Source organism: Petaurus breviceps, unplaced genomic scaffold, assembly GCF_028583685.1.
Source record: "Petaurus breviceps papuanus isolate PSGF00001 unplaced genomic scaffold, PetGlider_PUasm1.0 90434, whole genome shotgun sequence".
Taxonomy (NCBI): domain Eukaryota; kingdom Metazoa; phylum Chordata; class Mammalia; order Diprotodontia; family Petauridae; genus Petaurus; species Petaurus breviceps.
The window spans coordinates 934,532-961,095 of NW_027187251.1; the positions used below are offsets into that span (position 1 = coordinate 934,532).

The following is a 26,564-nucleotide window of genomic DNA, read 5'->3' on the forward strand; positions in this document are numbered from 1 at the left end:
TACATGCAATTTGCAATGTGTTTTATATACATTATCTCATTGCCAGATAGGTACTATGGGTATGATCTCCATTTCCTATTTACCCATTTTACAGATGAAGAACATTTTATAGATGAAGATACAGATAAGAAGTTCAGAGTTTTAAATGACTTTCCCATGGATAGTAAATATCTAGGATGGGGTCCAAACACAGATTTTCTGAACTCTAAATCTAATACTCTCCCCACTGTACCATTCTAGATGATTTAACTTCTCTGGGCCTCAATTTCCTCAACTATAAAATGAGGGAGTTGGACTAGATGGCCTCTGTGGCTCCTTCTAGCTTCAGCTCAATAATTTTATGATTCATGTTGCCAGTAAGACAGAACAGTATATGCAGTAATCATCAAGGTCATGTTCCCAACCTTGAGCCTTCCCCATGAAACTCTTCATATCTCTTTTCTCCATTCCCACAAGAAAAGGAGACTCACAGTTCCTTAGTTGCCATTGTCACAATCAAGAAGCATTTACATAGCTCTGGCTCCTTGGTAGATTCTATGATTTGTGATCTCAGCATTTGTGCTTGAGAAACTTTCAATCTAGTTTGGGAGACAGGACATGGTCTTTTTTGAACCTTTTTTGTACCCGACTAGTATGGACTGTCATGGTTCTAGTACTGGCCATAAATGATATGGGAGCTCCTAGGATAGCAGATTTAAAACTGGAAGGGATCCTTCTACTGGAATTATCTCATCCACCCCCTACATTTTACAAATGAAGTAATGGAAATTGGGTAAATTGCCTAGGGTCACACAGCTAGAAAGTATCGATTAAGGTCAAAGAAACCTCCAAGGAAGATGTAGGACCTGAACTGGGCTTTAAAGGAGGGGTGAGACTTAAATTAATAAAGAATATTAACGTGTATGAATTGGTCCAGACATTCTGTGAAGCAGTTTGGATCTGTGCATAGATCCAGAGAACACGTGTAAATGTAAGGAGATGAGCAGAAGTATTGCATTATAGATACCACTGAGTAGGTCAGTTTGGCCAGAACTATGTGTGTAATTATCAGGAAGCACAGTTATCCCTTCCACATTGTGACTTTCCCAATTGTGATTTCACTATATCATGGGTCAGTCTAAGAAATTAAATGGGAATTTGGGGGGAGTTTTATAGCCACAGATGAAATGCAAAGGCCAACAGACAACACCGTGCCTGTGACCAAATGCTTAAGTCAGATTTCACAATAAGGTACTGTAAAGACCCCATAAAAGAAAAAGAAAAAAATTCAGGCCTCTTCTTTGGTATGAAGAGAGGGCCAAAAAATTTTACATAGATTTTCCAGGTCACTAGGTGCCATGCCCCTAACTAACCCCCACAATGTGAAAGGGATAATTGTAGTGGAAGAAAAGCTTGGAAAATTAGGCAGGGGTAGGTTGTGAATCGTTTTAAAGCAAACTAAGGATGTGGATATTATCCTGTAACATATAGGTATAATTTCCAAAACTATGTTCCATTTGATGCTAGTAAATTCTTTCCCTCTAAAATACTATTATTATGACTGGACCTGTGGTCAGGAAGACCTGAGTTTGAATTCCACCTTAGACACTAGTTGTCTTTTCCTGAGCAAGTCAATTATCCTCTGTTTGCCTTTGTTTTCTCAACTGTAAAATGGGAACAATAATCACATCTTTCTTCCAGGGTTGTTATAAGGATTAAATAAGTTAATGTTTGGAAACTTTAAGGTGCTATACAAATGCTATTTTTATTTTTTGAAGGTAATTTTTTTCAAAGAAAACCTGGTTTTAAACACATATAATTAAGTAAAACAAATTTCTGCATTGTCCACATCCAAAAAAAGTCTCAATTTGTATTCTGAGTCTATCACCTTTCTATCAGGAGACATAGAGCATTTTCCACCCATGAGCCCTTTGTAATCATTGTTGGTAATTTTGTCGATCTCCTAAATCTTTCGAAGTTAATTGTCTTTATAATATTGTTAGTGCATAAATTCTCCTGCTTCACTCTGCTTTAGTTCATTCACTTTTTTCCACATTTCTCTGAAACCATTTCCTTCATCATTTCTTACAATATTAATAGTATTTCATCACATTTATATACTGTAATTTGTTCAGCCACTCCCTAATTTATGGCTACCGCCTCGGTTTCCAGTTCTTTGCCACCATGAAAGAGTTGCTATAAATACTTTTATACATATGGATACTTTTCCTCTTTCTTTGATCTCTTTGTGGTATAGACATATAGTAATGATATTGCTCAAAGAGTATGCAAAAGTTAATAGCTTTGGAGACATAGATCCAAATTGTTTTCCAGAATGCCTGGGCCAATTCATAGCTCTACCAACCATTATATTTTAAATTTTTAAAAATAGTATTTTATTTTTTCCCATTACATTTAAAGACAATTTTCAACGTTCATTTTTGCAAGATTTTGAGTTCCAAATTTTTCTCCCTCCTTCCCTACTCTCCCTGCTCCCCAAGACAGCAAGCAATCTGATATAGGTTATACATGTGCAATCACGTAAAACATATTTCCACATTGTTGAAGCCCTAGCTATTCATATAATTTTTATTAAATAGTGAGAGAAAAGCTTGGAAGAGTAGCTGTAGCTGGTCTTGAATGACTAGCTAAGGATTTGGATATTATGCTGTAGGATATATTGGTTCCAGAACTCCATTCCACATCATATGGGGAAGGCAGGCAGTGATCAGTTAGAAATCTCTAAGGAATTTTATAGATGGAGAGACGGAGACTCAGAGAGGTCATTCAGCAAGCGGGTCTTGGAGCCAGGATTGGATTGAGAACCTTTGATTTCCCGAATCCTAATCCAATGCTTCTTGCCACTATTCCACATGACAACATGCTCAGAATTGCACTTTAAGAAAAATTTCCCTGCTCTCAGCGTAAAGAATATACTTGAGCTGGGAAAGATGGAAGGCAGGGAGGCTACTTAGGAGGCTATGGTAATAATTCAGTTATGAGGGCTTCAACTAGAGCTGGTAATGTTTGGAATGGAAAGGATGGATTAAAGAGACACACCACAGGAAAAAGTAATAGAATTTGGTGACAAATTAGGGGCAGAAGAGGAAGGGGGATTCACGAGTGATACAAAAGTTTTGACCTTGGGTGACTAGTAGAATTATGGGACCATCAAAATAAACAACGAAGTCCAGATGGAAAGCTATTTTGCGGTAAAGATCATGGGTTCAGTTTTTGATATGTTAAGTTGAAGATGACAGTAGCATATCCACATTTGTTGTTGGTGTTATTCAGGCATGTCTGACTCCTCATGATCCAATTTGGGATTTTCTTGGCAAAGATACTGGAGCGGTTTGCCCTTTCCTTCTCCAGCTCACTTTAGAGATGGAGAAACTGAGGCAAACAGGGTGAAGTGACTTGCCCAGGGTCACACAACTAGTAAGCATGTGAGGCTGGATTTGAAGCCAGGTCTTCATAACTCCAGGTATGGTACTCTATCCACTGCACTACCTCTCTGATCGCATATCCATGTGGACATGTCTAAAAGGCTGTTGGTCTCATTAGACTAAAGTTCAAGATAGAGGTCTGGGTTGTACATAGAGATTTGAAAGTGAATGAGTAGAGGTGATAATAGAATCTGTGAAAATAGATGAAATCATAAAGGAAGAGAATAGAAGAGAGTATAACTAATCTTTGAGATATGTCTACACATATGGCACAGACTGAGCAAGGAAGTGGAGCCAATGATGGAGAAGGAAGAAATGACTAGAGAGGTGGAAGCATCAAGACAGAGTATTTCTCACAGGAACTCTGGGAAAAATTTCAAGGAGGGGAAGTTCACTGTCACATGCTACCCATGGCAAGGAAAATGAAGACTGAGACCGACCATTGCATTCAATAAGAGGTCTTTGGTGACTTCCCCTCTCTTGAGAGGATCTTGGGGGTTTGAAGAGTGAAGTGAGGCAGTGAAGGCATCACTCCAACATTAGAGAAGTCTGGTTGGGAAGAGAAAAGATAGAAGACATGCTGTAGTAAAGTTGAGGGAAGTTATATGTGGTGGTGCTTTTTTTTTTAAGATGGGGGTTTCAGAGCATATTTGCAAACAGAGGGGAGGGTCTTCATGAAGGGGAAGAGATTGAAGATCATGTGCAGTCAATCAAGGAACATTTATTTATCAGTATATGCCAGGCAAAATGCTAGACACAGGGGCTACAAAAAACAAACAAACCAGGAAACAGTCCAAGGCATTTACATTTGATCAAAGAAGAGGGTATGTATGTAAATGTGGATGTGTAAAATATATGCCAAAGAAATATAAACTGGGAGGGTACTATGAAGGGTGGAGATCAGGGATGGCTTTGTGTGGAAGGTAGTTCTTCAGCAGAGGGTTCAAATAAGTAAGGGATTTTAATTGGATGGAGATGAGGTAGGAGTGCTTTCCAGGCTTGTGGAAAGGTAGGGAGCTGGGAGATGGAATGGTGTGCATGAAGAACATGGAGAGGGACAGTTTCAGTGGTCTGTAGAATAAGGGAAGATAAGTATCGTATAATACAGTAGGAAAAGCAGATTGGGGCCAGAGTGAGAAGGCTTTAGTAGTCAAACAGAGGAGCTTATATTTGATCCTAGAGGCAACAGTGAGCCATTGGAAGTTGTTGAATTGGGAAGTGACATGATTGATTTAGGTAATTCACTGCCTTTTAGGTAAATCACTTTGGCAGCCATATCAAGGTTGGATGCGAGAGGCTTGAGGTAGGCAGACATCTAGAAGGTTATTTCAAAAGTCCAGGCAGAAGGTGCTGAGGGCCTGAATTTGACACAAACTTAAGAAGATATTGTGAAGGTAGAAATGTAAGGAGTCAGCAGCTAATTAGATATCTGTGGTGAGAGTGAGTGAGGAGTCAAGTATAATGATGGAAGAGAGATGGGAGATGATTGGAACATGGTGCCAGAGGAGCCTGTCCCTACTCAACCCCCCACCCCCACTATGGAGTTAGAGAGGACAGCATTGAAACGGCTGACTCTGGAGCCCAGGTGAGAACAGAAGGAAGCTGTTGACTCAGGAACATAGGAAGGGGATTTGGTGTTGAGGACAAACGGCAGGTCCAATAGGTGAGAGGTTTGGAGCTTGTGGCTGGAGAGTGAGAGCCCTCAATTTCTTACCTTCACTCATTTTTTTCAACAAGACGTTGTTAATAAAAAAAAATGTTAAAAATTGTCTTTGCATGTAATTGGGGGTGGGGGTGGGAAATATAAAAGAAAGAGCTTATTAAATGCCCTTAACATGCTAGGCACTTGTGGGTGCTTGGGTTACAAAGAAATACAAAACAGCCCCTAACTTAAAGGAACTTAAGTTGTGTTGGAATGAAACAGGTGCGTAGATAAATAGAATATGAAGCACCTTTGGGTGGAGGTGGGAGGACACTAGCAGCTGATCTTGGCGCATCACTGCAGTCCTCACCAAGAAGGGCTTCAGCTATATCTTGAAGGAAACTGGGGATTCTATGGAGAACTCTGGGCACGGAGGGCACACCTTCTGTGTGCCAGGCACTCTGGCGGAACAGCACAGGCACTGGGGGCAGTACCTATTGGTACACAGAGTGTTGGTTGGCACATAGAGCGCAGAAGAAGACTACTTAATGTGTAGTAAGGGTGGAAAGGTAGTCTGGGGTCACATGGTGAAAAGTTTTGCTGGTTAAACAAAGGAGTTTTTATTTTATCTCAGAGGCAGGAGGGTAGCCATTGGGGTTTCTTGGACAGGGCACTGGAAAATCAGTTGTTCCAAGTAATGAGGAAGTCCCCAATGTGACTTTACCAGTAGGTGGCCAAAACAGAGCTGAGGTTAATAATAATTTACATTTACATAGCGTTTTAAGGAGGTACTTTGCTCACAGCAATAGCATGAGATAGATAGTTCAAGTCTTATCGCCCTCATTTGACAGATGAATAAAGTGAGCCTTGAAGAGGTTAAGTGACTTGCCCACTGTCAGTCCCAGAGCTAGTAAGCATTAGAGCCATGATTTGAACCTAAGGTCTCCTGGTTCCAATCCAGTGCCCTTTCCACTGACCCACTCAAGTTAAAAAGTAACTGTCACTGATGCTGGCTTTTGAAGCCCCAGAGAATGATACCAGGAGATGGGAGGGTATGCAAGGGGGAAAGCTAAGGTGGGAAGACATCAGCCATCAGAGCTGCCTTTTGGCTCTCCCTGACTTCTAACATCATGAGTCAGGAAGCTTCATGCAAGGAATGGAGACTGTTGCTGCTGCCGCCTCTAGGAAAAGAAACTTGGAGGGGGGGACCCACTTCTCTCATCCTAGACCTATGGGCAAAAAGACCACTTCATCCCTTAGTCCCTCCAAAACAAGCTTATGATTCTCCCTGAAGAAACTTTACCAGGCAACTAGGGGAAAATAGAACATAAACAAAATCAGAAAGAGCAGAAATGGTCGCATTTATGGAGCCTGAAGATCTTATCGTAATAGAATGAGCATGGATTCTGGCTGGTAGAGTTCTATGTGGTATGTCATCTTCTATCTGCATTCTTATCAGATTTCTGTTGCTGTTATTTTTAATATTGTCACAGTGTGTAAGTCATTGTTTTGATTTTGTTTTCTTTGATCTGTATCAGGATATTTTCCCATATTTCATTGCATTTTTCATGTTTATTATTTTTAAAATAATGTTGTTGCATTTCTAGATCATAATTAATTCCATCTTTTCCCAGTCATTGGTCATATGGATTATTTCCAGTTTTTCACTTTTATAAGCAAAGTTATTATATCGACATTTTATAACAAATCATTTATTTGCCTTTACATGACATATTCAGGAGATAGACCCGGCAGTGAGATTAGTCACTCAAATGTAGTGTAATCAGTTTTGTAACTCATTACAAGATAGCTCTCCAAAAGATGACAGAATTCACAGTTGCAACAATCTAATAGCTTGCCATGATCCCTCCAGTGTTGAATTTTATTGTTCTTAACTATCTTTGCTAATTAGGGGGTGTTAAGTGGTGCCTCTGTTTATTTTAATATAAGTTATCCTGGTTATTTAAAAAAATCTAAACAGTTTTTCTAGTGATTTCCAGAATCCCTGTGTCACAGCTGTAGAATATCCATAAATGCCTTAACTGTATGATGATTATAAATAGCTTACACACACAGGGGTGGGAATTTTCAGCCTTAAGGCCACGCATGACCTTCTAGGTGCGTAAATGCTGCCTTTTGACTGAATTCAAATTTTCCTGATCCCTGGCCTACACCAATGGTTCTTTTAAACCCCAAATGAAGGGGTAAAGGTCAAAGTTTCAGTCCTTGTGAAGCTGGTTACCTTTCCTCAGTTTTTGTGGTCGTAGGTCATCCCCTCGTCCCCCCACCCCAATTCTAGCTAATCAACTCATAAATGTCATTTATCATCAGGAGAACCAGATGAGTGAGTACAGATGTGTCTGTGCAGCTAGTCCCTACAGTTGGAAAAATGACTCACAAGTGTCTTTTGATAAGTGGGTTAGAAGTATCTCTTTCTGTATATGAGGGATAATCTTGTCATCATTACTTTGTCTTTCTCCAGTCTTAGACAGCGAATCTGTCATCAGCAGCATCCGCTTCAGCAAGGCGTGCCTCAAGAATGTGTTTTCGGTGCTCTTAATCTTCATTTACCTGCTGCTCATGGCTGTGGCTGTCTTCCTGGTCTACCAGACCATCACTGATTTCCGGGAGAAGCTCAAGCATCCAGTCATGTCTGTCTCCTACAAGGAGGTGGACCGTTACGATGCGCCAGGTAAGACTTGCTCCCGTCCTCCATCGCCAGCGTGTCTGTCAGGCCCCAGCTCTCCATCAAAGTACGGTTGAGCTGAAAGATCTTTCAAGCACTAAAACCTGACACTCAAATTCTATGGCTTTCCTTATGGAGTGCATGAGGAGGGAAGCTTGGTGTAGCAGAAAGAGCACTGGACTTAGATTCAAATCTTGGGTCTGTTTGATTCTTACTTGGATCTATATCTTACTTTGTTATGTTCTACCTGTGTGACTTTGGGCAGGCTACTACACTTTCTGTGCCTTAGTTTCCTCATTTGTGAAATGAGAAGACTATATTCTATATGACCCCTAAGTTTCCTTCAGGCTCTAAATCCCATGATCCTAGGTGTATCTGAGATGTAGGGATTTGGATTTCTGTGTCACTCTTTATTCAAAGGTTCAAACTGGCTTTCTTCTCACAAGAGAAGGCTAAAGAGTTCAAGGCTGTAGGGGATAATGGAAGTGGGGATCAAGGATCTGATCACAGAAGGGAAACTTGACCTGTCTCAGTATGCTGGAGGTGAAATGGAGGAAGGACCACTGTATTCTTTGAACTAAAAACCCATTTGTGACTTCCTGAAGAGGAGAGAGCTTGGTGTTTGGAGGAGGAAATATTATGTTTAACTTTTAAACAGTGATGTTTAGAGTAGACTCAGGGTAAGTGGGTAAGGGGATGAGGAGGAAGAAAAGAGAGTTACGGTGGTCAGTGACTCTTTGTTCAGGGGTATTGAGGCAGATGTCTATTGGTCTGAAGATAACAGTAAAGGTCTGCTGCCTACCTGGATGCAAGACATGACAAAAAATTTCCCAAGACTTCTCAAAATAGATTACTGCTTTCTACTTAGGGGAATTTATAATGTCAAAAAAGTTGCTGGAAGGAACCTTAGAATGCTTTGTCAAGGTTACAAAGGCTTGGACCAGAGAAGGAAAATCAGGGAAGCTCAGCAGGTATTTTCATCAGTGTTCACCACTGAAAGTAAGGGGTGCAGGGAGAAAAAAAATCTAATTTGGGAAGCAAACAGGCTAAGATGATGATGATGGTGTGAATGAGGTTTAGATTTCTGGACCATGGCTTAAAATATAGCTATGACAGGCTACAGGGAAGCTAGGTGATGCAGTGGATATAGTACTGGACCTGAAAACAGGAAGACTCATCTTCACGAATTAAAATCCAGCCTTAGATATTTACTAGCTGTGTGACTCTGGGCAAGTCACTTAACCCTGTTTGCCTCAGTTCCTCATCTATAAAATGAGCTGGAGAAGGAAATGGCAAGCCACTCTAGTATCTTTGTCAAGAAAACCCTAAATGGTGTTATAAAGAATCAGACACAACTGACATGATTGAAAACAACCAACAACAAATGACAGGCTACTGACCGGAGATGAAGAGAATAAATAAGAAATCAAGACAAAATCATCAGGGCAGGGTACTAGAAGTTGGGGAAATGGGGAAGAGCTTCATGAAGAAAGTGGTGCTTCAGCTGTGTCTTAAAGGAAGAGAGAGCTTAGGTGAGGAGGGAATAAAATCCAGAAATTGGGTACAGCCAGAACAAAGGTATACAGAAGATAGAGTACCACGCGTTAGGAACAGAGGAAGGCAAATTGGGTTGGATTGAGGCTGGAAAGATAAATTGGGGCCAGATTGTGAAAAGCCTTATAATTAAAACAGAGGAATTTATGTTTTTATCCTAGAGGCATTAGGGAAGAAAAACAGAGCAGTTAATAACCTCAAGACTTGTTTTAATGATAATCTTGTCCTTCAAAAGATGGGGGAGCAAACAAGGGGGAAATTCCATTGTGGATCTGAGTCTCACTAACTCATCTCCCCGATAGTAGGAGCTTGGACTCTGTTCCTAGAGGCAGACCTCCAAGTTCCCTCTGCCATGTTCACATAACATACACACCTTCCCCTCCTCCAATCACTTTTTTTATGTGCTGTTTCCCTCCTTAGAAAGGTCCTTGAGGATAGGGACTGTTGCTTTCTTTTCCTTGTATTCCCAGCCCTTAATAAATGGTTTATCTACTGTCTATTCCGGGGGAAATGGTGCATGCAATGGGGCTCAACCTCTGTGCTGGACTTTTTGCCTTTGCCTCATTCTGCTTGGGAGACAATGTGAGGCAGCATGGGGTAGTGCATAAAATGATTGTGGGCTTGGAGTCAGGAGGTGTAAATTCATGGTCTGCCTTAGATAGCTGTTTAACAGTTGGTAAACTCTATTAACTACCCTGAACCTCAATTTCCTCACTTGTGAAATGGGGATAATACTTACATTATCCACCTCACAGGGTTGTAAGGAAAGTGCTTTGTAAAACTTAAAATGTTACATAAATGTGAGTTATTGCTGTTTGATCACCCTTTCCCTCCCATACCTATCTCTATTTTTTAAATTAAGAATGCATTGTGTTTGAACCAGCAACTGTGTCCTTTCTCATGAAGGGGATAGACAATACTGTTCCACTCTGGCAGAATGTGGGAAAGAGTCTGTCGCCTCTGAGTTTGCCTGGGCTCCCCATGTTTGGCAAGGGTGTATTGCAGTGATGTGCTGGAGTTCTTGAGAGCTGATTGTTAAATTTCTAGTGTGATTGTGTACCTTGGAAATCAGCAAATGCTACAAACCAGGATTTGATTTACTGTTTTGTTGATTGTCTAGACTTAAGAAAGTGACGGAGGGCCAGGGCGGCTAGGTGGCGCAGTGAGTAAAGCACCAGTCCAGAGTTAGGAGGACCCAAGTTCGATTCTGGCCTCAGACACTTAACACCCACACACACACACAAAAGCCAGCCTTGTAACCTTAGGCAAGTTACTTAACCCCAATTGCCCTCCAAAAGGCAAAAAAAAAGTGATGGAGGATATGTTGTACTTAATTTTAGATTAAACTTAAATATGTTGTACTGCGTTTCTCCCCCCTCCCCCAAGAGTTGGTTGTTAAACATTTGCCAACACATCTATGGTGTAGCATCAAATTGCAGGGCACCACCTTTTCAGAGTGTCTGCATCCGACCCCATGGCCAAACAATTTTGGAAAAGTTTGAGGCTACTTTTATGCAATACTAGGATCACGGACCTGAAGCTGGAAGGGACCTCTGAGGACAACTAATCCAACCTCCTTCTTTTGGGGAGGAGTTACAAATACACACAGTCGGGTAAAATAAATCCCTAGATTTGGTCATGTCCAAAGATGGGAGTGTCATTCTGCCTATGTAGTTGATTAGCTTCCTTTCGCTCATTTTAACAATGATATCAGTTGTCTTCTTGGTTCTGCTCACTTCACTTTGCATCACTCTTCCCAGTTTTCTTACCAACTGGACATTTTGTTCTTTCTTTGGCACAGTAATATTCCATTCCATTATTATACACTAATTTGTTTAACCATTTCCCAATAGATAGGCACCCCCTTAAGTTCCAGTTTTTTGCTACTACAAAAAAAAAAGCTACTTTAAATGTTTTTGTACATATGGATTCTTTACCTCTTTCTTTGACCTCTTTGAGGCATTGGCCTAATAGTGGTATTGCTGGGTCAAGGGGTATGGATAGGTTAGTGACCTTTTGGGTGTAGTTCCAAATTGCTTTCCAGAATGGCCAGACCACTTACTCCATGACAAGAGAGGTAATGAAATAAAAATGCAGAAAGAGATATATATATGGTGTGTGTACATGTATGTGCATGCATATATACATACATATATACACATATGTATATACATATATGTGTATATATTTTTTATATGTAGGCATTTAATTTGGAGGTTTGGTTTTTTATTTATGGAATGGGGATTTGTGGGAGGGATGATTTTTTTTAATGCTTGAAAAAAAAACTAGAATGGTTAAACCAATTCACAACTTCACCAACAATACACAAGTGTGCCTGCTTCTTTTCCTGCAGCCCCTCTGATGTTTAGCATTTTCCTCATTTTTCCTCTTTGCCAATCTGATGGGTGTGAGGTGGAGTCTCAGAGTTTCTTTAATCTACATTGCTCTCATTATGAATGATTTTGAACATTTTTTTCCATATAGCTATAGAGAGCTTGAGTTTCTTCTCTTGAGAATTTTCTGTTCGTATCCTTTGGCCCCCATACATTTTACAGATGAAGAAACTTGGGCCCAGGGAGGTAAATAAGTAAGGTCATAAAGCTAATAAACATCAGATAGGATTTTAATTTTCCTGGGTCACAAATGGTAGCTCTCCCAGGATTTATAGAAACAATCACTTAGTAGAAAAGCTGCTAGATTTTGGAAGTCAAGAGATGGAAGTTTCAATCCTGAACTAGCTAGTCTGGCCTTGGGCAAATCGTGCATTCTCTTCAAGTTCCAGTTTCCTCATCTGTGAAATGGGCATATTAGTACTTGTATGCATATCACACTAGCACATTATGGATAGCACTCTGTAAACTTAATAGAGCTGATAAAAGTAATAGCAGTATGATGGGAGTTTCTGGGGAGCCAAAAATCTAGGTCCCCAATCAGATCCTGAGCCTTCAAGACAGGGCTATATTTTGTGAATTCTCACAGGTTACTTCATACGGCTTACTGATGGCAAAAAGTACAAGGTGTCGAACCTGGGATTCTGAAATTTTCTGACGTTTGTTTGTTTCCCCCCAAATCAGGTATTGCCCTATACCCTGGGCAGGCTCAGTTGTTAAGCTGTAAGCACCACTATGACGTCATCCCCCCTCTGAACAGGCCGGGGCAGCCAGGAGATGTGAACTGCACCACCAAGAGGATTAATTACACGGACCCTTTCTCCAATCAAACCATGGTAACCCACCCTCCTGCGGGCTGGTCTAAGAGCCGGCTCAGCCTGGGAGCTCCAGACCTCATGGGCTCCAAGGATGTGGGCCACAGGAACTCCTTTTCCAGCCTGAGTCTGAGAGGCTGATTGCTTAGGATTCTTTGGATGGGCCCCCATTTTCCTAATAACATCCTCTGTGAAGGCAGAAAATGGAATAAATGTGAACGTGGCCCCAGCAAGATTCCTTACATTGGGCAGGTGGAGTGAAATTGGTCTCACCTAATTATGACCAGACAACTTGCAAATGGCACCTCATGAAATGGCATAACTTTTGTCTGAGGACAGGTAGAGAGGGCTTCCCTTGGGAGTTGTAAGCAATATTCTTCTGGCTCAGAAGGGAATTCCTTAAATGACAGTGTGTGTGAATGAGAGGGCCGGTGGCAAGGTGGTGGTAAGGAACAGCAGATGTTGTCACTGACAGAAGAAGGCTTACAAGGTGGAGGCCAATTTCTGGGATTCTTTTGGGTGGGTTTCCCTCTGTGGCATTCACGGGCTTTCCCCAGGCCCATGGATTAGATGAGGTAATAAATGTGGCATCCTAGCCCCTAACCTTGTTCTAGTACAACTCTCTAATAGCATCTTGGGAGATGCCACCAAGCCAGGAAATTTTGCTGCTCGAAACCAAGAGTCTAGCAGCCTTGTTATCATTCCTACTTCTGTAATCAATCTATAAGTATTTATTAAGCACTTACTATGCCAAGTCCTGTGATTGTTGCTGGGGATAGAAAAATGAGACCGACCCTGCCTTCAAGGAGCTTACACTCTCATAGGGGAGATTACATATACATAACCCCTCCTCTCTGTTCTCACTGCATCTATCAAATGTGAGCCCTGCTTATGACTGGCCTAGACAACCACAGGTCTTCCTCCTGTGCCTCTTTCCTACCATTACTGAAGGGGAAATATAAAGATATAGCCTAATAATTGCTTATGTAACTCTTAAGTTTTGCTAAGTCCTTTACATGTATTAACTCATTTAATTCTCACAAAAGCCTTCAAAGGCAAGAGGAAAGGGGAATACACATTTATATAGCACCTACTGTGTGCCATGAACCTGCCAAACATTTCAATAATAATAATAGCTAACATTTAATTAGCACCTACTGTATGCCATGAACTGGGCTAAGCACTTTGCAAATATTACCTCATTTGATTCTCACAACAACCCTGAGAGGTAGATGCTGTTATTATCCCCATTTGACAGTTGAGGAAATGGAGGCAAATGGTAGTTAAATGGCTTGCCCAGAATCACATAGCTAGTAAGTGTCTGAGGGTGAATTTGAACTCAGATCTTCCTGACTCCAGGCCTGGTACTCTACCCATTGGACCCCCCAGGTGCCTGGATGACAACATGTTATTATTGTCTATTACTTGTAGTACCTAATACTACATCATAATTTTATTAAGGCAAGTATTCTTATCTCCATTTTACAAGGGAGGCAATGAAGGCTCATGGAAATTATAGGACTTCCCCATGGTCACAAAGCTGCTGAGTGTCAGAGGCATAATTTTCAAAGTCAGGTCTCTCCTGACTCAAAGTCCACCCTGTATTAGGTTGCTTATGTATGTACTGTATTTCCTTACTCTCCATTCCCTATGGCCAATGACTGTTTAATCTTCCTATTTCCCTAGTGGTTAGTACAGGGCTCTGCCCACTGTAGATACTCAAATGTTTAAAGTTGATGTCTTTTGTTTTTACATTACCTACATCAGTCCTCCAGTCAAAAAACATTTATTAAGCACTTACTATATTCCAGGCACTGTAATGAGCATTGAGAATACAGATACAAGTGGAAAGTCTCTCCCCTCAAGGGGGAGATTCCCCTCTTTCTAATAGGGGAAGACAACACAGAAGAGGAAGCCAGAAAGGGGGATGGTACCTGGGAGCCTAGTAGAGAAAGTCCAAAGTGCAGCCTAGAGAGGAATGAAAACATGACTGGCCTGGGCACTCTCCTTGGATGTCCGAGGGAGATCCATCCAATCAGAGGGATGATGTGAATTCCAGGCCTGGAGTGAGCTTCCAGGATGAAGTGAAATCTACATTTACAAATATACCTCCCCCTTGTCTCCATCCTTTATAACAAAGAAGAAAAAAAAGTCCAGCAAAATTAACTGACACATCAACCTAGTCTGACAGTATATGCCCTAGTCTACAGCCATAGTCCTCCACCTCTATAAAAAAGGGAAAGAGGCCCATTTTCTCCTTTCTTCTTTGAGGACAAACTTGATCACTCCTTATAATTGTATAATTTCCTACTTACTCTTATTCTTTTCATTTATATTTTTGTCGTTATTGGATACCCTGTTTTCTAGTTCATAATATTAGATCTTTTTTTTTTATAAGAAACCTCTGGAGAAAAACAGGGTTCAGGGTGGTTGACTTGCCCAGGATCCCACAGGTACTAGGCAGTAGAAGCAGGATTTGAACCCAGGTCTCTACACTGGAGAGTCATAGCTAAGTTTCCTGAAGCGTATTCCCTTCTTGACTTTGCTTCAGTTCATAGACGTCTTTCTTTGTGTTCATTGTATCTGCTGGCCCAGCAACATTCCAATACATTCATGTGTTGTGGAGCAGTTCCTGAGTAGATGGGGATCTGCAGGGGCTTAGTAAAGGTTGAAATTTGTCCTCATTTAATATGCTGTGAGCCTTGGCTTGACTGAGAGGGATGGAGTAGAGGGGTAAGAGCAGGGGGACAATTCTGAAGAAGGGTGAATGTGATTTCCACATTAGACACAGCAAAGAGAAGCCTCCGCCTCTCTTCTCACTAGGGGGAAGGCTTGGGTGAAGTAGGATGTGGCCTGACGAGAGCTATCCAAGACCGGAAGAGCCACAGTCTTCTTCCCCTTCCCCATGTCCCCCCCGCCCGGGCCCGGCCCTCAGCTCTGACTCCTGTGCTTTTTCTTTGCTGTAGAAATATGCTCTGATTGTCCAGGGGCCCCGGGAAGTAAAGAAGAGGGAGCTGGTCTTCCTTCAGTTCCGCCTGAATGAAACCAATGAGGACTTCAGTGCCATTGATTACCTCCTCTTCTCTTCTTTCCAGGAGTTTGTGCAGAGGTAGGCCTGTGCTGGGCTGGGTTAGGCTTGGGTGGTTGGCTGGATTGGGCTGGGCTGGGCTGTGTTGGACTGGGTCAGTCTAGTCTAGGCATCTTCACAGAGGATTAGGAGCCTTTAGTGGAATTGCTGGGTTGGTAACAGATCTGGCAGGGCTAAGAGGAGCAAATTTTCTGGATGAGCTACTTGTCTTCCTTGGTTTTCTTTAGAAACAGAATCCCAAAGCCAGAAGAGGATCATGAGAAGCCCATTCTCCTTCCTCTGCTCCAAACCTTTTAAAAATCTGATCTTGGTAGAGACTGTAATCACAACTAAACCACACCGTTGTGCACAGGTGTCAGGGAAATTAGTAAGAGATAGGATGCAGTGTTCTGCCAAATGCTAGTGCAAGTGGGATCCTTGAGAGGTCATTTGGCTCAGCCAGCCCCTTATCCCTAAGTAACACTGTCAGATCTCTCCACAACAGATGTGAGGAAAGAGTGTGTAGGGAGAAGATATCTCTTTTGTTTTTTTCCTGATTTAAAATTTTTTTAAACTTAAGTAACTAAAAAGAGCGCTTCCCCTATGTATAATAGAGTAGAAAGAGGTTGTCCAAGAAACTGGGAATCTCTGTTATGTACAACTCATTTTCTTTTTAAGTATGTGAGTTTGACATGTTATTTTCAAAATTGTCCTTCTTGTCCATGATTCCTTCTGGCCTCCCTTCTGTTCTCTTCTCTGCATTTCAAAGACATGTTTCAATTGACCCTCTTTTCTTTCCCTTTTTTGGGGGGGCAACTCAATTCCTAGCTCTTCCCCATTTCTCTCCCCTGTCCCAGTTGAGAAAAAAGAAAAAGAAAACCTTAATAACAAATATGCATAGTCAAGCACAACAAAATCCCACGATGGCTACATCTGAAAATGTCTCACATTCCACAGCTTAAGCCTGTCACCTTTCTGTCACAAATCAGGCAGCACAGTTTATCACTGGTCCTCTAGGATTCTGCACTGTGCAGGCAAAGATGTCTAGCAGGAAGTTAGAGATATGGGACTAGAGTTTAGGGGAGGAGAGACCTGATATGTAGATCTACGAGTCAGCTGTGTAGAGATGATAATTAAAACCCTGGAAGCTGATGAGATCACTGAGAAATGATATAAAGAGGGACGTTCCAAGACAGTGCTCTGGAGTATACCTACACAGCGGGTAGAACAGATTTAGCCAAAGATTCTGCAAAGGAACAGTGAGACATGTAGAAGACAGGATGATGACAGGTCCTGAGATCATGCCGTATGAGGATCAGCTGAAAAAAAGAAAAAACAGGGCATGTGTAACCAAGAGGAGAAAACAGAAGACTTGGCAGAGACTTTCTGGAAAAGAAATTAAACTTATTTTGTTTGGCCCCAGAGGGGTGTGCTGAGAGCAATGGGTGGATCTGGCAGAGGCAAATTTAGGTTTAGGATCATGGATTTAATTTGAAGGGTCCTTAGAGAACATATAGATCAATCCCTTCATTTTCACAGGTCATACAGGTAGGAAGAGGGAGAGCCAGGATACTAAATGAGATCCTCCAATTCCAGATTCAGCATTCTTTCCACTGTACCATGCCTGATGTAAGGAAAATTAGAGTTATCCAAAAATCAAACGCTCTGCCTCGGCAAGTAGTGACTACTAGAGAAGGAATTTCTCTGGCGTGGACATAGGATGTTGGGTCTAGCTGCTTCTCTCAGGACTGCAGATTAACTAGGAATCAAAACCCAGCCTTGCCACAGAGTGATCCTGGGTTGTCAGGCACCTTCCTTCTCTTGGAGGTGGGAGCTGGGGAAACTTGAATGAGATGATTGCCAAGATTTTCCCCGTCCTTTAATTCTATAAATAAGCGTGTCCCTTTCTCCTATCTCGCCCTTCCCCTTCCTCCCAAGCCCGGACAAAGCAGGCTTCATGCAGGACTGTGAGAGCGCCTATTCCAGCTGGAAATTCTCTGGGGGCTTCCGGACCTGGGTCAAGATGTCACTCGTGGAGACAAAAGAAGAGGATGGCCGGGAAGCGGTGGAGTTCCGGCAGGAGGTAGCTGCTTCTAGGCTCCCTCCAGCACAGGGGACGTGGAAATGATAGGAGACCATGTGCATTTCTCTGCCGATCTCTAAAGCACAGTCATCAAAAACCAATAACAATCTGGTGTCCTTGAGAGGTCTCAAACCTCTTAAAGAGCAAGCCCCTATGAAGATTTAAGAAAATGCACTGTCCCCCCCCCCCTTCCTTCTTTGCAGAGATGGGGAATTATGGGTATAGAATATCGCACAGGCTCACTTGATGTATCAGTTCATTTTTCTGGATTGCTTCCCCCCCTCACTTATTCTTATAAGAAATGGCCTGATGTGTAGGGAATTGGCAGGGATTTATTTGCAAATGAAGGTGATGGAAAAGCAAAGGATATTGTTTAAAAAAAAATTTAAGTTTTTATTAATGTCTTTAGTTTTTTACATCACCGTGGTTTTCCCCAGTATCTTTTCCCTATATCTCCCAGAGAGCTATCCTATAAATCAAAATAATAAGTTTTAAAGACAGCAAAAAGGGGAAATGAAGAGGGGGAAAAAAATCAGCATAACATATCAGTGAATTGAAGGTATATGTTACACCTCTGGACCTCCTACCTCCATAAGGGGGTGGGCTGGAAGTGTCCTCTCATATCTCTTCATTCACATCATGCTGGAACTTTATAGTTTTGCTACATTCACTTTTGGGTGTATGTGTATTAGGGTTCTTTCTATTTACTTTGTTGTAGTCCTCACATATATTGGGTTTTTTGGTTCTTCTTACTTCACTCTGCATCAGTTCGTGTTGATTTCTCCATGCTTCTCTGTATTCATCACATTCATCATTGCTTACAGCACAGTAATATTCTATTATAGGAGTGGGGAACCTGCGGCCTTGAGGCCACATGTGGCCCTCTAGGTCCTCAAGTTGCAGCCCTTTGACTGAATCCAAACTTCATAGAACAAATCCCCTTAATAAAAGGATTTGTTGTGTAAAACTTGGACTCAGTCAAAAGGCTGCACTCACATGTGGCCTCGAGGCCACAGGTTCCCCACCCCTGTTCCATGACATTCATTCACCGACTTGTTCAGCCATTCTACTTTGTTTTCAGTTCTTTGCTATAACAAAAAAGTGCTGCTATAAATGTTTTGCTGTATCTTTTTACCACTGCCATTTTTGTCATTCTTGCCAATTTTCAGAGTCCGAGGTGTTTTCTCTTACTATTAGTGATTTGAAGCATTCTTTCATATGGTTGTAAATACTTTGCATTTCCTCTTTTGAGAAATGTTTGTTCAAATTCTTTGACTACTTATCTTTTAAGGAATGGATGTTAGTCATATACATATACACACATATATGTATATATACACATATAATTTATATATCTTGGGTGCTAAAATCCTTATCAGAGAGATTTGATACAAATTAAATAGAAACAATGCAGTAATAAAACTTTAAAAAAAATACAGGGATGGAAAGGCTCTACAAAGTAGAAGAAACTAGTAAAGGCTTTTTGAAGGAAATGGGACTTAAACTGAGCTTTGAAGGCCACTAAAGGTTCAAAAAAATAGAGGGAAAATATTTATTCTCAGCGGGGGGCGCAGCCAAGGTAAAGGCATGGAGGCAAGAGATGGACTGTTGTGTATGAGAGATAGCAATTAGGCCAGTTTGGCTGGGATGTAGAATGAATATAGAGTCAACAAGCATTCAAGTGCCTGCTTTGTGTCAAACACTGTGCCAAGCTTTGGGAAGTAAATTAAAATGTGGAATAGAGTAAAATCAGCTTGGACTAATAGACTGAAACCAAATCCTGCAGAGCTTTCAATGTCAAATAGCAGAACATATTTTATCCTTGAGTCAGTGAGGAACAATGAAAGCTCCTTGAACAAGAGAGTGATGTAGTCATACTTGTGTTTTAGGCTTTTCATCATAGTTTTGCAGCTATGTGGAAGATGGATTGAACAGAGACGTGACACTTGACTCATATCAGTGACACTAACCTGGGCTGTTCTTTGCATGACACCTACCTCCTAACTCCATGCCTTTTCATTGGCTGTCTCCTGTGCCTGGAATGCTCTCCCTCCTCATCTCCCCTTCCTGGCTTCTTTCAAAGCTCAGCTCAGATGTTTCTTCCTATAATAAGCCTTTTCTAGTCTCTTGTCAACCAGCCTTCTCCCTCCTTTCCATTCATACTGTCTATATTTTGCATGGGAGTTATTTGCACATTATCCATCAGAATGTGAGTTCTTTGAGGGTCAGCAACTGTTTTTGCATTTCTTTGTATCCCGCTGTATCTGGCACAGAGTAAACTCTTATAAATGTTGACTGGCAGAGAGACCAATTAAGAGAGCATTTAGGGAAGAGTTGATGAGGGCTTGGTCCAGGGTGAGGGTGATGTGAGTAGAGGGACTGATGCAACAGATGGACTTGATGAGTTGGAATTTCTGAGGCTTGGTCACAGCTGAATTGCCGTAGTGATAGCTATGCTTTATAAATGCAGGGTTTTAGCCAGGTGCAGTGCTGACCTGTGACCTCTGCTTCCAGGGAAGTTGTCTCTTGACCTTGCTAAATTACTGTGGATTACACCAAATAGGTGTCTGTCCACACTATGGCCAGAATCAGTATTGTGAGCTCCCAGGAGTGGGGAAGAGGGAGAAGAGGGCATCACATGTTCTAGGGAGAGTTCAAAGCTTCTCTGCTGATCAGCAGTGGGATTGGACCCATGTCCCAGTATGTCCAGCCTGGGAGAGATCGGGAGAGCCAGAAGATGCAGACTTTGAATCCTTTTCTTGCACTTTCCTGAGTCTGATGGTGTGAGGTGAGACAAGAAAGGAAGGGGGAGGGGAGGGTCTGAAGGAGGGAAGGTGCACACCGAGGATGATGATGGTGCTTCCTCTCCTTCCAGACAAGCGTGGTGAACTACATTGACCAGAGGCCAGAAGCAGAAAAAAGTGTCCAGTTGTTCTTTGTGGTCTTTGAGTGGAAAGATCCCTTCATTCAGAAAGTCCAAGATGTAAGTAGTGCTTGTAATTGGCTGGTCAGCTCCCTGTACTGTGTGGGATGCACCTTCCTTTCCTTGGGCAAAATGTCCTCATTTTGTATTTTTTATATGCTAACTTCAGCTCACTCCTGTTGGATGTAATCTAGGAAAAACTAGTAAAAAAAAAAATCCAAAGTGACTATTGCCATAGCCAGCAAAAACAGAAAAGGACAAATAATTGAGTAGAGTGGCCAGAAAGATAGCAGAAGCCAAACCTTTGCTTAAATAAGAGGTTATGAAAATGAGTGCCCCCTCATCAGGGCTGGTACCATGGAAAAGAGTCAGATAGCCTAGTGTGTGACCTTTGGCACCAAGTGGGTGGTGAGAGGGGTGCTCGAACCTGGGGCCAGGAAGACCCAAGTTCTAGCTTTTGCCTTATAGCTAGAAGTGTTGTAGACCTTACTCACTTACCAGTTGTATGACCCTGGGGACACCAGGTGGTGCCATAGTTCACAGAGCATCATGCCTGGAGTCAGGAAGACTCATCTTCTAGAGTTTAAATTTGGCCTCAGAAAATTCCTAGTTGTGTGACCCTGGGCAAGTCACTTAATCCTGTTTGCTTCAGTTTCTTCATCTGTAAAATGAGGTGGAGAAGGAAATGGCAAGCTATTCCAGTATCATTGCCAAGAAAACCCTAAATGGGGTAATGAAGAGTCAGACACAACTGACATGAAATGATTGTATGACCCTGGGCAAGTCACTTAACCTCGATGTACCTTAGTTTCCTTCTCTGTAAAATGGGTATAATAATGCCTACTCCTCAGTGTTAAAGACAACATATGTAAGGCATTTTGCAAACTTCATATGTTACATAGGTGCCATCACCGTCATAGCATCTGAGTCCCACTTTACCGTTTGTAAAGTAAGGGGGCTTGACCAGGCCAATCAGTGAACAAGGTACTATGCTAGATTCTGGGGATTCAAATAGAACGAGTCAAACAATTCCTATACACAAGGAGCTTACATCCTAAGGGGGATGACAACTTACATTTATATAGTGTTATACAATTTACAAAGCTTTTTACGTACCAAGTTTCATTTGATTCTCTCCACTACTTTGTGAAAGTGTCACCATCCTCCTGTCACTCATGAGCAAATAAGCATAATTAAAAAAATCTTTAAAGTTTGCCAGACACTTTACATCTATTATCTTTCCCACTGATCCTCCAACACCATTGTCCCCATTTTACAGATAGAGGAAACTGAGGCACATCAAGATTAAGTTATAATACCTTACATACGTCGTCTTTGCCCAAGATGACAGAGCTAGGAGGTATCTGGGAAGAATTTCTTTGGCTCTTCCTGAACCCAAGCTCGGTACTTTATCCGCCGTAGGTACCTACCACCTGGCTGTCCAGAGAGGTTGTGGCTTCACCCAAGTATTCGCTAGGTGAGAACAGATCAATTCTCAGAGCAGTCCCCAAAGAAAACAGTTGTTAAAGCAGACAGGGACCCACAATAGACCTCTGTGCTTCCCTGAACTGTCTGCGCACGGTGCATCACCTTAAGCGTTCGGCCGTGGCAGAGAGCCATCCATTAGTTAAAACAGAATGCTTGACGAAGAAGTTGGCTTCTTAATGGACTAGAAACAATGAATGTGCCCGATGGCATATTATGTAGGTCAGTATCTTGGCAGGTGTAAAAAATAATTGGGGTGTTTATATGCATATTTTAAAAAATTATGATTATTTTTGGAATCAACTCCTCATGAGTAATTGGGCAAATCTGGTAAGTTTGGAAAGATAGTAAGCAGGCAAGTTGTGTATAACTAAAACTGAATAACCATCTGAGAACCAAGTTTGGATACCAAATCCATGTTCAGGATAGGGCTTAGACCTGTAATTTCATTGGCAGAAGAGCTCCCATGTGAAGAAACTCCTAACCTATGCAGGTTATCACCTTCTTGATAGCTTATAGTCTTATCCAAGTGTTGCCTAGTACACTTAGGGTAAAATGACTTGCCAGGGTCACACAGCCCTATGTGTCCAAGGCAGAACTTATAAACTGGTCTTCCTAGAGAAAAACTGATTCTTTATTCATGATGCCACACTACCCTTCATAGAGAAGAAATGCTGATTATCAGATTTACTCCTAGTGATCTTGATTCATCCTGTTAACCAAATTTTAAAAAGTAGTAGTTCCATGCCTCATTCAAATGACTTTAAAATTTAAGCAAAAGTATTGTGGACTGAGATGATTTCTTCCAAATACTAGCTTAAGGGGAAAATGAAAATTGGTTGGATCATATAAGGTGAGCTATTGCACCAAGTATTATTCCAAATTTAAAAGAAACTTATTAATCATATCAAGTCTCACTAAGTTGTAGTCGTTATTCAGACTAAAATTTATTTTTAAAAATCAGTTTTAGGGGCAGCTAGGTGGTGCAGTGAATAGAGCTTGTCCTGGAATCGGGAGGATCTGAGTTCAAATTTGACCTCAGACACTTGACACACTAGCTGTTTGACCTTAGGCAAGTCACTCATCCCCAATTGCCTTGTCTTCCCCCCCTCCAAAAAAAAAATCAGTCCTATTTCTTACAGTAAGAGGCAGCTTTACCATTGTTTTTTTTTTTTAAAATAAGGTGTCCCAAAAGTCTTACTATAGTTGTAATCAGTTAAGTGACTTGCCCAGGGTCACATGTAGCTAATAAGTGTCAAGTATCTGAAGCCAGATTTGAACTCAGGTACTTCTGACCCCAGGGTCAGTGTTCAATCCACTGGGCCACCTAGCTCCCCCTCTCAATGGTCATGATTACAAATGCAATCTTTTCAGTCACTGAGCAGCAGCTGATGAAAGTTAAAAAATCAACCAGAACTACATACAGCACAAATTTGTGGTAGAGTTTACTAAGAAATATTAATATCTTAAAACTTTAGATGATTTGTCAAATTTTTAAAAATTTATACCATTTACACTTCTGAAGTTTTTTAAGCTTCAACTAAGACTTTTAGGATACACTGTATAATACAATTTTACTCCAAGCTCAAAAATGTTGAGCCTGAGTCATGGGCCAGCTTTACAAAAGGCTCTAACCACCCCCCCCTCAATTTCCCCCCGATTGACCTCATGACACTACACCTCAAAGGCAGAGCTGGTTTACAATTGAGTCACTTGATGTGGTAGCTAAGGGCTCTCTCAGGGATATCTTCAGTGGGTAAGTTTCAAGGGTGTGAGCTCCAGCAAGCACCACGTATCATGGACGTACTCCCAGAGTGAAAGTAGGTGCTTCTGTGTATTTGCCATGCTTTATATTAGAACCACCACTGCTGTCAAAGACTGTGTATATATAGGGTCTGTGCAGAGACAGAACAATACAGGTACTCCAGCACTGTGCAAGACAGCATACAAAAAGTTCCAGAAGTACACAGTTTAATTAGAGCTACAGAGTAGGAGTTTGAAAGAGACATAGGTAAGGGAAAGTCTCCGTGGAGGGGACAGTATTTGAGCTAGGCTAAGGGTAAGGAACGTGTGGCCCTCTAGGTCCTTGGGTATGGCCCTTTGACCGATTCCAAGTTTTATACAACAAAACATTTTATTAAGGGTAAGTTTGGATTCAGTCAAAGGGCCACACCTGAAAACCTAGGGGGCCACATGTGGCCTTGAGGCTGCAGGTTCCCCATCCCTGATCTCGACCTTGAAGGATGGGCAAGGCTCTGGAGAAGCTAAGAAGGAGAGGACATTCTAAGTGAGGGACATGGCCTAAGTAAAAAGCTTGGAGACAGGAATATGTAAGGCCGACAGAGTCTAACAATATCAGTGACCATCATGGCCAAAATGTCAAGTTTGAGTTGCAGAATGTTGAGAGGAGACACACCAAGAGAAAAATGCAAAGGTAAAAGATAAGAATGGTGATTTTAGCTTATTGGACTGGTACTGTTTTCAGCAAAGTATTCACACAGAGGCCCTTACTTAATGGGACATACCAAGTATTGTAGAACTAAACTAAAAATTTTAATTAATCTTACATTAGGGGCAGCTAGGTGGTACAGTAGATAAGGTGCCAGGCCTGGCATCAGGAATACCTAAGTTAAAATCTATGTGTGGGCCTGAGTTCAAATGTGGCCTCAGATACTAGCTGTATGACCCTGGACAAGTCACTTAACCCTGTTTACCTCCATTTCCTCATCTGCAAAATGAGCTGGAGAAGGAAATGGCAAACCACTCCAGTGTCTCTGCCCAGAAAACCCCAAATGGAGTCACAAAGAGCTGGTCACAGTGAAAAACAACTAAACAAATTTCTATTTTTTTCAGATCATCACTGCCAACCCTTGGAATACAATTGCTCTTCTATGTGGGGCCTTCTTAGCATTATTCAAGGCAGCAGAGTTTGCCAAACTAAGTGTGAAGTGGATGATCAAAATCCGAAAACGATACCTGAGAAGGAAGGGCCAAGCAACCAACCACATCAGCTGAATGCACCTGTGTGGGACATTATTTATACCCTGGGTTAGAACTGTAAACTTGACGGATGCTAACACCCAAGCTGCACAAAGCCGGTTGCACCACTAATTCTGCATTTGCCTGAATGGGGATTTGTCATGCTGAAAAGTGACGGTTTGGAAAAATGACCCTCCTGACTTGGCCCAAGAAGAGGCTGACCGGAGCTCAGGACAGGTCCAACTGCAACTCCTGAAGTTATTTAAGTGTTTAAGTTATTAATGAACCATTTAAAAAATTGGGTCAACATGCAAATTAGGGGTGGGAGATCAGGAAGCTTGACAAATGACCAATCGACTGTGTAAGAGTGCTGTGATACGTCTTTCTCTGTGTTTGAGATACACTGCAACATTCCTCTATGGTCTGATGGAACGAACACAGCTGCTTAAAGGGACTGCCAGGTGAAGATGGTTCTGGTGCTCCGAGGAAATCAGACTTTTCCTTGCATCCACCAGGGCAGCAGATGGGAGAGCTCGGGGTCTGGCACCCACCCGAGTCTATGCACTGTCCTGCAGTACAAGTCCCATCGACATGAGACTGTTGGCAGCTGACAAGCTTTTTCATGTGGAGCATAAAGTAACATAACATCTTTTAAAGCTACTTGAAATGAGTGATTAAATGTCTCCTGAGTGGCCCTTCACTTAATTGTCTGAGTGTTATATGTCAATAACCACACAAAAGCTTGAACCAACAAGTTCTGTCTGACACATGAGGACAGGTGTGGGGGGTGGGGGGTGGGAAGGGGGATGGAACAGGCTTTTTAGGCTAAATACATTTGCCAAAACTGTTCCTTCGGGTGTCAGAATTTCTAGGCTGATGAGGAAGAGAGAACCAGTTAACACTTTACCCTCACTTCCAGAATGATCCGGTGTTCAGTTCAGCTGCAGTCAAGAGGAAAGGGACATGAGAAGGGGAGAGGGGCACCCAAGAGAAACGGCAGGGCTCCAGGAGTGAACTGTACTAACTCTTAAGATGCCCCTCATTGGTCAGGTCTGTGACTTTGAACGCTCCTGTTCTCTTAGGATGGGTCTCAGTACTTAGTAGGGAAAGGCGATAAGCATTTAATGGCACCTACTATGTGCCAGGTCCTGTGTGCAATACTTTACAAATACCTGATCCTCATTTTACAGCTGAGGAGACTGAGGCGATAAGCATTTAATGGCACCTACTATGTGTCAGGTCCTGTGGGCAATACTTTACAAATACCTGATCCTCATTTTACAGCTGAGGAGACTGAGGCAGACAGAGGTTAAGTGACTTGCCTAGGGTCACCCTGCTGGTAAGTATCTGAGGATGAATTTGACTTCCTGACTCTGGGCAGAGTAGTCTATCCACTGTGCCACCTGCTGCCCTGGTGCCAAAGGGAAATGAACTTTACAAACAGGCAGACAACACCTGGGGGATTTCTTGATGTCTCTTCCAGTTGTATAAAAAATCGCAGACCAAACGAGAACA

General features: G+C 41.9%; 1 protein-coding gene across 1 annotated transcript in view; it reads left to right on the plus strand.

Moving 5' to 3' along the window:
• Positions 1-25,749, plus strand: part of PACC1 (proton activated chloride channel 1) — a 37,744-nt gene extending 11,995 nt beyond the window's left edge. The window contains 6 exon segments of the mRNA XM_069108754.1: positions 7,550-7,759; positions 12,382-12,533; positions 15,479-15,621; positions 17,518-17,662; positions 20,538-20,645; positions 24,924-25,749. Of these exon segments, the coding sequence (XP_068964855.1) occupies positions 7,550-7,759; positions 12,382-12,533; positions 15,479-15,621; positions 17,518-17,662; positions 20,538-20,645; positions 24,924-25,085 (920 nt within the window). The 3' untranslated portion in view covers positions 25,086-25,749.
• The last annotated feature ends 815 nt before the right edge of the window (positions 25,750-26,564 follow it).